The 12,879-nt window shown below is 36.1% G+C and overlaps 1 protein-coding gene across 1 annotated transcript in view; it reads left to right on the top strand.

The window, feature by feature from the left end:
- Positions 1–12,879, top strand: part of LOC126267772 (laminin subunit gamma-1-like) — a 133,815-nt gene that overhangs the window by 73,101 nt on the left and 47,835 nt on the right. Inside the window, exons 13-14 of the mRNA XM_049973077.1 lie at positions 1,094–1,331; positions 8,858–9,060. Of these exons, the coding sequence (XP_049829034.1) occupies positions 1,094–1,331; positions 8,858–9,060 (441 nt within the window). The remainder of the gene's footprint in view (positions 1–1,093; positions 1,332–8,857; positions 9,061–12,879) is intronic.

Genomic DNA, 12,879 nt, shown 5'->3' with positions numbered 1-12,879 from the left:
AATAAGGTGTGCAGAAGGGGACTTGTGAATCTTATGATAAGACAAGTTACGAATGTGGAAGGTTAGCCAAACTTTACCATGGCTATCCCCTAGTACAAAACATGTACACAAAACACACTGAATGAAATATGTTAAATGTGTATATATAAACACTTAACAGAAATGGGCCACTAGTTTCAATCAGAAAAATTTATAAATGTATGTGATAGCTGGTGAGAGCACACATTTCTTAGTCGAATGTATTGATATGATCTTTGTTTGTTCAAATACACATACCATGTTGAAATCAGCTGACTGTTTCCTTCTAGGAAGCATGTCCTGCTGAAGCGATCAGATGTATGCACTTGTTCTGAAAATGCTGGACATCAACATAAGGTAAACTGATATTATATCACCAGAAAAAGAAATCGTTAGTACCCTGAACATAAGATAGGAATGTGTTGAGAATGGTCTGGAAGTGACAATTAACAGAAACATAAATTCCACCAGCAGTAAATGTAAAGGGGTTTGAGAACCTGAACAATTGAACAGCTATGTTTCTTCATCTGTCTCTGTGACCCATTTTCTATTTATGCTTTACCACATCAGTAACTTCAGTTCATAGCAGTTTATATGTCTCTTGATTATAACAGAGTCAGACCAGTGATCCTCCCTTACAGAGCTCATAGCTGTTGAGAAAGAGATCATAGAAGTAGAGGAAAGGTATTGTTACTTTCATGCTCACTAATTTATTTCTGAAAGCATTAAGAATTAAATATTTTTGTGATGATTCCACTGTTACATAATTTCTCATATTCAGAGACTATGATAATATGACAACCTAATCTGTAAATGACTTATTACAAAGGAGAATTAATCGAAACATTCTGTTTATAAGTCCAATGTTTGCTGAATTTGTCTCATATTTGGTGTCACTCTTAGACCAATATTTTACAGTTTATCTATAGCAGTGTTATACTGATTTTTGCCAAAACTTTTATTAGAGTGTTGTGTTCTATCTAGTTGGCATTGTTAAGGAGGCAGTCTGTAACTGCTTTTTGTCAGTAAATTGAAATATTGCATATTATTATAAATAAATTTTCAATTTTTATAGGCTTCAGCAATCATTAGTGTTGCTATGGAAATGTGGGATGAAAACAGAGAATTATATAATAGCACAGCTGAAAATATTTCAAAATCAAATAATTTGCTGAAACTTGTGGCTGGAAAGCAAACATTGGTTAACAGTATATATGAAGAAATACAGGAAATTAATGCCAATGTTGATAGTACTATTGAACTAGCATCTTCAACATACAAAGAAGTTGCTGATGCACACAAAAATATTCAAGGTAAAATAAATTTTGTAAGTCAAGAACACCATAATGTACATTCTAATTAAATTTATATACTGGTTTGAAATGGACATCATTTAAGAAGAGCTCTATTTCTTATGTCTGAGCAGCAATAACTCTCAGTTTTATATGTGGATTACACCTGGATACAGCAGTGACTGTGTAGCACAATCATAGGACATTTCTGAAATGCATGGATGATCCTATAATTTGGCATAACATCACCATACTACTTTGTCTGAATAAATGTGGGCAACAAGCTTCTTTCCACTGTCATTATGTTCTGTTTTCATGTGATTTCCTCTTCTATATGTACATATAGCCTTTACAAGCTGCCTTACTGTATTTGGCACAGAGAACATCTGATACCTCTCTGTCTTCTCCCCGCTCACTGTTCCAATCATGAATGGCGCATAATGAAGAATGATTCTTGGTAAACCACCATTGGAGCTTTAATGTATCTGGTTTTCTCATTATGGCCATTTCATGAGACATTTTGTAGGAAAATGTAATATGTTGGCCATCTCTTATGATTTAATTAGAACCTATTTACAAATATGATGAATATTGTCCAAGCTCTTTCAAATAGCTCTGATGTTGTTATAGGTATCAACAGAAGTTAGATCAGATCACCCCCTTGCCATCTTGTTGTCATACTTATGATATTCTTTTTTGAGGATAATAACTTACAGATATGTAGAATTTTGTTTGCCAATTTGTTACTGAGGGTGAAAGATGGGTTCATCAGTTGATACCAGAAACTGAACAATAATCAAAGCTGTAGGTAGAAAGCAGTGGGCGTGAACCAAAAAAGGTGAAATTTATTTCATTTGACAAAACAGTTACAGGCAGAGTTTTCTGGGTTGCAAAAAGGATTCTTATTTTTAAATATTTTGAAAAGGCTGAAATCACAGTTCTACATGAGCCTTCTTGCAAATTAGGTAAAAGAAATATACAAGAAGAGGCCTGGACAGCAAAAGAGAATCACCATCCATTAAGACTAATGCACCTGCCCACAAAGCTGCTTTGGCAAAGGGGAATCTGAAGTGCATTTGTTGGAACATGCATTTGGTTCAACAGATTTTGCATCCTCTGTCTTCGGCTTATTTGCACATGTAAAGGGATTTGTGGCTGGAAAAAAATCTGAGTCACTTGAAAAGTTTAAGGTTTACATAGGTAAACATATTGCAGATTTTCCTGAATTTCAGTTTATAATATAAATGGACAGATGAAAAAACCTACTAACCAAGCAGTGGTAGAGGAACACACACACATACACACACACACACACACAAAATAATTTAATTTTTACAAGCTATGGGAGCTATGGGGAAAGGGGCACAGTTTAGAAAAGTCACCCAGAACCCCATGTCAGAGGAGACTTACCATATGGGATGAGGAGAGAAGACTAATTGTTGGGGACTCTTCAGCTTTCCATTATACCATTAATCAGTAACACAAAGTGAACCTCATAAATCATCTGAACAGAAGATGGGTAACAAAAAGACAGGTTGGCTCACAAAATATAAATTTATTAAATAAGATTAAGAGCCAGAAAACTTATAACCAATATAAACAACATATTAAGCAAATACCATGAGGGACCAGATTTATGGTTCATTATTGGACTGTTATTTATATCATCTGTGACAAGTGTCTTTTTTTGCTTATGTCTTTCAGTGCTCTGTCAAATTTTCTTGTAGTATCATCACACCTCTCAGATTCATTCACTTCCTCTTCCCATTCCATAATATTGTCATAAAGTGTCTTTCCTTAATGTATCATTCCACCTTTCAGCCATCTGTTCTTTGCTTAGTACTGGCTGTCTGTCTCAGTTCTTGCTCTTCATACAGCTGCTTCTCTGTAGGTGGTATCTCTCTTTCCCACAGCTTTGCACTTCTCTAACCATTCCTGCTTTTCGGCTTTCCATTTTCTGTCAGTATCATTTTTATGCATCTGTAGTCCCTTTTGACTGGTTCATTTGCAGCATTTACACTATGAGAGTGTTGTATACCATGTGGGTAAGCTTGTAATTTCAATGTTTTTTTCTGTTCTTGCAATCAATGAGATGATGGTCTGAGTCTAACTAGTTATAGTGAAATATGCAATTATACAGCTGCACATCTTCAATAAATATTTTCAATTTATAAATATATCCATATAAGAATGTATATTGCCTGACAAAAAAGTGAAGCAACTAGAAGGGAAGGAGGGAATGAAATAAAACTTCATGAGTTGAGAGGGTAGGTGATGTTGGTTATTACAAAATTGAGTTAAATTTACAAAGAACTCCACAGTATGATCCCACTTTTATTATGATGCGGTATCCCCTCTGGCCTCGATGCATCCACTAATTAAGTTCGGAAGGGTGTCAAAAAACCATTGTGTCTTCTTCTGAGACTTGCTACCGACAACTATTGTCACTGGTCCATTATATCGTACATACTGGCCTTGAGATGGGTTAACATCAGAGCTGATCCCTCAAATGTTGTGTTGGGAACAGATATGGTGATGATACTGGCCATGGAAGTACTGCAACATCACACAGACAGTTCATAGAGACATGTTCCATTTGTGAGCAAGCAAAGCCCTGTTGAGAAATAGCACCATCAAATTATCACATGAGAGGTAACACATGAGGGTATAGGTTGACTGTGATGTGCTGTTGTGCAGTCATTGTTTCCATAGTCACTACCAGTCATGACTTGAAGACATATCCAGTGACTCCCCACACACTGGCACTAGAGTAAGACTCCCTCTCCAAAACATTGGAAGAATGGAAATTCCCCCTGGTCACCATCATATCTGCAAACGATGCTCATCTGGAATAGTGCAAAATCACAATACATCGTGGAACACAGTTTGACACCAGTCATCAGCAGTCCTTGCATCTTGATCATGGAACCATTCCAAACACAATTGTTTGTTTTATGGTTTTAACAGCAACATATGAAGGAGACAGTAATTCATTAGTCTGGCTGCTGTTAGCCTCTGACCAATGGTGGGAGATGATAGAGGCTGTTGCAGGGATTAAATTACTGGTTTTTGGATGGCAGGTGCAACCATGGACCTTGTCGTTGGTGGGGAGGCTTGCGTGCCTCAGTGATACAGATAGCCGTACTGTAGGTACGGAGGGGTATCTGTTGAGAGGCCAGACAAACATGTGGTTCCTGAAGAGGGGCAGCAGCCTTTTCAGTAGTTGCAAGGGCAACAGTCTGGATGATTGACTGATCTGGCCTTGTAACAATAACCAAAACGGCCTTGCTATGCTGGTACTGCGAACGGCTGAAAGCAAGGGGAAACTATGACCGTAATTTTTCCCGATGGCATGCAGCTTTACTGTATGATTAAATGATGATGGGGTCCTCTTGGGTAAAATATTCCAGAGGTAAAATAGTCCCCCATTCGGATCTCTGGGTGGGGACTACTCAAGAGGATGTCGTTATCAGGAGAAAGAAAACCTGCATTCTACAGATTGGAGCGTGAAATGTCAGATCCCTTAATCGAGCAGGTAGGTTAGAAAATTTAAAAAGAGAAATGGATAGGTTAAAGTTAGATACAGTGGGAATTAGTGAAGTTCGGTGGCAGGAGGAACAAGACTTTTTGTCCGGTGACTACAGGGTAATAAACACAAAATCAAATAGCGGTAATGCAGGAGTAGGTTTAATAATGAATAGGAAAATAGGAATGCAGGTAAGCTACTACAAACAACATAGTGAATGCATTATTGTGGCCAAGATAGATACGAAGCCCGCACCTACTACAGTAGTACAAGTTTATATGCCAACTAGCTCTGCAGATGATGAAGAAATTGAAGAAATGTATGATGAAATAAAAGAAATTAATCAGATAGTGAAGGGAGACAAAAATTTAATAGTCATGTGGGACGTGGATAAACTGAAAGAACCAGAGGTTGTACAGAGTTTCAGGGAGAGAATAAGGGAAAAATTGACAGGAATGGGGGAAAGAAATACAGTAGAAGAAGAATGTGTAGCTTTGAGGGATAAAGTAGTGAAGGCAGCAGAGGATCAAGTAGATAAAAAGACGAGGGCTAGTAGACATCCTTGGGTAACAGAAGAAATACTGAATTTAATTGATGAAAGGAGAAAATATAAAAATGCCGTAAATGAAGCAGGCAAAAAGGAATACAAACGTCTCAAAAATGAGATCGACAGGAAGAGCAAAATGGCTAAGCAGGGATGGCTAGAGGACAAATGTAAGGATGTAGGGACTTATCTCACTAGGGGTAAGATAGATACTGCCTACAGGAAAATTAAAGAGACCTTTGGAGATAAGAGAACCACTTGTATGAAGATCAAGAGCTCAGATGGAAACCCAGTTCTAAGCAAAGAAGGAAAAGCAGAAAGGTGGAAGGAGTATATAGAGGGTCTATACAAGGGCGATGTACTTGAGGACAATATTATGGAAATGGAAGAGGATGTAGATAAAGATGAAATGGCAGATACAATACTGCGTGATGAATTTGAGAGAGCACTGAAAGACCTGAGTTGAAACAAGGCCCCCGGAGTACACAACATTCCATTGGAATTATTGACGGCCTTGGGAGAGCCAGTCCTGACAAAAATCTAACATCTGGTGAGCAATATGTATGAAACAGGCGAAATGCCCTCAGACTTCAAGAAGAATATAATAATTCCAATCCCAAAGAAAGCAGGTGTTGACAGATGTGAAAATTACCGAACAATCAGTTTAATAAGCCACAGCTGCAAAATACTAACATGAATTCTTTACAGACAAATGGAAAAACCAGTAGAAGCCGACCTCGGGGAAGATCAGTTTGGATTCTGTAGAAATACTGGAACACGTGAGGCAATACTGACCCTGAAACTTATCTTAGAAGAAAGATTAAGGAAAGGCAAACCTACATTTCTAGCATTTGTAGACTTAGAGAATGCTTTTGACAATGTTGACTGGAATACTCTCTTTCAAATTCTAAAGGTGGCATGGGTAAAATACAGGGAGTGAAAGGCTATTTACAATTTGTTTAGAAACCAGATGGCATTTATAAGAGTCAAGGGACATGAAAGGGAAGCAGTGGTTGGGAAGGGAGTAAGACAAGTTTTTAGCCTCTCCCCGATGTTATTCAATCTGTATATTGGGCAAGCAGTAAAGGAAACAAAAGAAAAATTCGGAGTAGGTATTAAAATCCATGGAGAAGAAAAAAAAACTTTGAGGTTCGCCGATGACATTGTAGTTCTGTCAGAGACAGCAAAGAACTTGGAAGAGCAGTTGAATGGAATGGACAGTGTCTTGAAAGGAGGATTTAAGATGAACATCAACAAAAGCAAAACGAGGATAATGGAATGTAGTTGAATTAAGTCGGGTGATGCTGAGGGTATTAGATTATAAAATGAGACACTTAAAGTAGTAAAGGAGTTTTGCTATTTGGGGAGCAAAATAACTGATGATGGTCGAAGTAGAGAGGATATAAAATGTAGACTGGCAATGGCAAGGAAAGCGTTTCTGAAGAAGAGAAATTTGTTAACATCAAGTATAGATTTAAGTGTCAGGAAGTCATTTCTGAAAGTATTTGTATTGAGTGTAGCCATGTATGGAAGTGAAACATGGATGATAAATAGTTTGGACAAGAAGAGAATAGAAGCTTTCAAAATGTGGTGCTACAGAAGAATGCTGAAGATTAGATGGGTAGATCACGTAACTAATGATGAAGTATTGAATAGGACTGGGGAAAAGAGAAGTTTGTGGCACAACTTGACCAGAAGAAGGGATTGATTGGTAGGGCATGTTCTGAGGCATTAAGGGATCACTAATTTAGTATTGGAGGGAGACCAAGAGATGAATACACTAAGCAGATTCAGAAAGATGTAGGTTGCAGTAGGTACTGGGAGATGATGAAGCTTGCACAAGATAGAGTAGCATGGAGAGCTGCATCAAACCAGTCTCAGGACTGAAGACCACAACAACACAACAACAAGAGGTGCAATTGTGAAAGGGTTACAATCTGCAGGGTGTAAAATATGGCTAATTTCCCTTGTGTTGGTCTGATGAGTTGAGTGGAACCTGCCCTCACATTTACATGCAGCCCGACATCCAAGTGCCCCACAAATATTGATGCTGCATGACATGACCAGACAGCAAAATCAGGACCCACTATCAGCCCCTTTTTAAACTCTGTCTGGTGCTGCTATCCTTCACAGTGGTCACTTAATATTGGACACTGTTCATGCCCTTACATACACTAGAGGCATGGTAAAAAGAGTAAACATGGACATTCAGAATGCACTCTGGTGTCTGTTTTACCTATCATAGAGAATTGCAGCTCTAACCATTTACATACCTATCATTTTTATGTATGTGTATGTAATTATGAGGACTATTCAAGAAGTGACCTCCATTTATTATTTAAACAAATGTGAATGCAGTTACAGAATTTGTTTTACAGAACTATAAAAGTTTACATTCTAATTTCTTTTTCTACCTAGTTTTCAGGTATATTGAGACATTTGTTGTAGTATTTGATGAGCTTTGAAATTCCTCAGTTGTAGAAATCTGCCCACCTGCACCCAGCTGGCATTAAATTCCTGGCAGCCCAGAACTTTGGTAGTCACTTTGTTCAGAAGAGCATAACCAAATTAACAAAAAGGTCTGAGTTAGTGACTGCAGTTTTTTCTAACCCTTTTGTCAACCAAATGAATCAAATCTCCATTTATGATACTCAGTTAAGCAATTTTCTCTTTATCTTGGACTTCACCATTTTTAATATACACCACACTCACTCATTACTTATTCAGGCTACCAGAAATTTAATACCATATAGGTGCAGGTGGCAGAATTCTGTGACCAAAGGTCATCAGATGCTACAACAGTGCCTCAATGTAACTGGAAAAAATGTGTAAAAATAAATTTGAGTGTATTTTCACACTACTATAAAACAAATTCTGTAAAATCATGCTCATTTAAGAAAAAAAACTGAATGGAGGAAACTTTATGAATAGCACTCATACAGTGACTTCTGACTATGTCTTCTACATGCTTCACTGTTTTTGAAAAGCGATGTATTTTGATACTAAAACATGACATTGAATGCTAATGTAGGAGTCAAATAATATATGTTCTTTACAGATTTTAATTTTAATTTTGAAATAAACATTCTCTCAGTGGAGTAATGGCCACATGCCCAGCGATGTAAAGAATTTAACAAATAATAAAATTAACCTCGGATGCAAACTGAAATAATTTTTTCTTGACTACTCATTTTATACCAAACATGAAATTCTGAATGTGTGTATAAATCACTGTATACAGGAAAGAAAACTGGGCAGTCTGTTGCCATATTTTCTACTTAGAACATGTAACATCATGACTTGTTTTATGTAAATTGAAGGCCACAATTATAATCTATGGAATAGGAGAATAACTAACAAGTAATGAACAAAATAATGAATTTATGACTAATGTAAGAAAAACTATATCTTTTTGTTGTATGTCCAAAAACAGTTAGAGAGAATCTGATCCTTCTTATTCACTTCTTTGCTTCCTAGTTTTTGACAAGAATGTGCAACACCACAAGAAATTAGCTCATTCTGCAGTACTGAAGATCCCAAAAATAAAGCATACAATCTTAAATTCACAGAAGATGACCACCAATATCAAGAATCATATAGAAGAATCTGAACTGCAGACTAATTATGCTTTAAAAATGGCCCATGATATTCAGCACACACATTCAACAAAAATTTCAGAGGTATGGAAATATAACATTGCTTGCAACACTACATTTAGTGTTAAGAATAAGATCTTGTTTCTTAAAAGAAACAACATAAATAAGAAAGAATGGCTGTGATTCACCAGATGGACAAGAAGTTACCAGATGGAATACAAGTTAGAAATAAAAATAAATGCTGTGTTTAATTTATCAGATTTTTGTTAGAGTTATTAGTGTGTGGGGACAGGACAATAGGTAACCTCTAACCACATAGGGTTATGCTGAACAGCGAACAAACACTTCAAAAAAGGAGGGATTATTGTCACTAAGCAACTGAACATTTTCATTGGCAAATGATTCAAGTTTGACATCTTACTAACAATAACCACTATTTTATAAGTGGCTGTTCTGTGATAATTTGCTCATCTGTAAATCAGTAGCTGTCTCTCATGTAGCCATTCATTTCAGATTCTTTATTGGTCATTCAGCATTATTACATGCAACAGACTTTGTCAGTTCACTTAACCTATTAATTTTACAAAACAAATTTTTACATATTTAAGTTTATATTGGGCATTTCTAAAAATTCTTCTGATGAATAGAATGGATTAGTTAACAAGAAGTTATGAACATTTTCTTTAAATAATTTGTCAGGCTTGATTGACCCGTTTTTAGACAATTTGTTATATATTTTAATTGCCATATACTTATGACTATTGTTAGTTTTAGCTAATCTATTTTGTGGCAACAGCAGAGAAGTACAGGTTCTTGTATTGTACTCATGCCTTTGATTTGTTACACTTAAATTAGATAGTTCAGCAAGTATGTAGTTAACACTGTCAAGAATATATAAATTAATAACTGTTAAAATTCTATATTTAATGAACAATGGTTTACAATGTGTTCTATTATCTACCTTAGCCATTACTCTGATTGCTTTCTTCTGGATCACCATAATTTCATTTATTTTTCTGCTGTTTCCCCAGAGTATTAATCCATACCTTAAAAGAGATTGAAAGAAGGCAAAGTACGCTGTCCTTATGAACTCAAATGTCACACAACACATCAGTCTCTTCAACAAATATATAACTCTTGACAACCTAACCACTATGTGGTCAACATGAGATTTCCATGTTAGACTGTTGTCAAGTACGATACCTAAAAACTTTGCCTTTTGATTTTCTATTTTTGTAGTCTTTGATAGACTGAACCACATATTCTGGGTCTTTCCCTCATTTAATACCAGACCATTGGCATTAAAACATGATGTTGCATTTTCTTTTGCCAATTTCATATCACTTACAAGGTTATCAAGTACATGGTTTACAGATAGAAAAGTTGTGTCATATGCATACATATATGTCTTTACATCTGTATTTCCTGGTAAGTCATTTATGGGTACAAGGAAAAGAAGTGGTCCCAATTTAGACCCCTGTGGCACTCTGTGTTGAACCTTGAGTATGTTTGACAGATGACTTCCTGAACTCACCACCTGTTTCCTTTTATCAAGGTATCATTTGATGAGTTTTAAACTTTTATCACAAATTCTGTAGTACTCAAGTTTAGAGAGCAAAAGTGAGTGGTCAACACAGGAATACAGAATGAATCCAGCAACACAGTCAAAAGCTTTGCTCAGATCACATAAGGTTACCTGTGCGTGTGTGCATGGTCCTCAAATGCTGCTAGAATGTCTCTGACTACGACCTTCCTTTTCTGTAGCCAAACTGTGATGCACTTAACATACTATTTAGTTCTAGGTACTCATACATCTGCTGATATATTATGCCTTCAAAGACTTTTCCTAGTACTGGAATTAGTGAAATTGGCCTGTAGTTTGCAGGATCTGATTTGACACCCTTCTTAAAGACTGGAGTTACCTTGGATAGTTTGAGAGAATCAGGAAAACACCCTTCTATGAGACACAGGTTTATAGAATATGTTAATGGTGCTGCGATGTAATGTATGATTTCTTTCAATAGATTGTTTGACATATTAAAAATATCTGTTCTGTATGAATTTTTCATTTCGTTGACTATTTCAAGAACTTCATGTTGGTGTAACTCTTTAAAGTGTTTCAATGATGATCTGGGCCTATTATGATTTAGGTTTGCTCTCTTAAGATAATCTATACATGTTACATTGGGTTTACTGATAATCTTTTTGATATCATCTGCACAGCTTACAAAATATTTATTGAATGTAACTGCTGGTATTGGGACTGTCTTGTCAAAGTTTCTGACTTCACCTTTAACAGTATTAATTACTAACCAGCCTGTTTCGCATTGGTTTTTACTATTTTTTATGAGATTTGTGTTGTGTCTTTGTTTCGCCAATTGCAACTCTTTCTTATACAGTTCCTTAGTGATTTTTTCGAGATCCTTAATTTCATTAGAATTGTTTACTTTAGCAAGACGCTCCAACAGCAGTAGCTTATTTTTTAGATTCTCCAGTTCTTTGGTGTACCAAAATTTACCCTTTCTTGTTTTATGGTATTTCTTTTGAACAAGATGAACCTGTTAAGTAATTGTGGAATGTTTTGTAAACTGTTTGGGAACTGGAATTACAGTTTTGAAATAATTTGTCCCAGTTTGTTATGCTCAGCTGGTGTGTTAGTTTTATGAGATTGTGTTTTGTTAATATTAAGGTATTGGATTTTGTTAACTTTTGTGCAGCCTTGCTCTCATCCCCTTTTATAAAATGTCTTAACTCTACTGTTAACATGGAGTGGTCTAAGAAAACAAATTCCTTTACCTTGGTGGAGTACATATCACAAGCACAGTTGACAAAAGCATTATCCAAGCACGCTTGTAGTCTTGTTGGTTCTGAATTTACATGATGGAAGTTGTGCTCCCTTAGCATATTCAGTAACTTATTTACACTGGGTTCGTTACATGTTACATCAAAGCTTGAATTAAAGTCTCCCCCAATTACAGTTTCATACTGTTTCCATTTCATTATGTAGCAGAGTACACTGTCTAAATTATCTAAAACAGTTTTATATCTGAGTCAGGGGAATGGTAAATACATACTATGATAAGTTTCATTATATCACATATGATCCTGGTAATTTCAAAGTGTTTCTCTATACATGCCCAATTAAGATCTAGTGCTCTACACTCTATTTCATTTGAAACATAGATAACAGTACCACCATTACGGTACTGAGATCTGCAAAAACTGTTTCCATGTTTATAACCTTCTGGTACTTAGTATTGTATTTGTTCTGGTTTAAGCCAATGTTCTGATAGACATGAGAAAGAATACTTATTCTGTGGCAATGACTCCTCCAGAATTTCAACTTTACTTTCAAGACCCTGAATGATTAAAAATAGGATGTTGTTATGACTTATCTGTGAGTTACTTATTATGTTCCTTAAATAGGTATCCATCTGAAGAAGAATGTTTATTGATGCAGAAGAAGTCAAGGTGTACTGACCATTAACAACGACAGCTAATAAGGTAATGAAAAGTAGGGCAGGGTGAGGTGGGGGTATGGATTGAAAACAGTAGTGTGAGGAAGGACAACCATTCACCATAAAAGAAAGTGCTGAGCAGCATAGAAACCTCATAAAGAAAGAGGTTATAGTCAGCTCTCTGGTCACATAATATATGTGGAGAAAGAGTAAGACAGAGAAACATAAATGCCGAGAATCAGAGAGAGAGAGAGAGAGAAGTTAGGTGTACATACATGAGAAAAATGGATAAGTAACTAAAAACTGAGATAGAGTTCTAACAATCACCACCATGACAGAGAACATAAGGGGCAGTAATGATTGCTATAACTAAAGGCTTTTTGCATTGCCTCTTTACTATACAGGTCACAACAGTTTCCCTGTAAATAAAAATGTTATGGCACAT

This window comes from Schistocerca gregaria, chromosome 4, assembly GCF_023897955.1.
Source record: "Schistocerca gregaria isolate iqSchGreg1 chromosome 4, iqSchGreg1.2, whole genome shotgun sequence".
Taxonomy (NCBI): Eukaryota; Metazoa; Arthropoda; class Insecta; order Orthoptera; family Acrididae; genus Schistocerca; species Schistocerca gregaria.
This window is presented reverse-complemented; position numbering and strand designations above follow the sequence as displayed.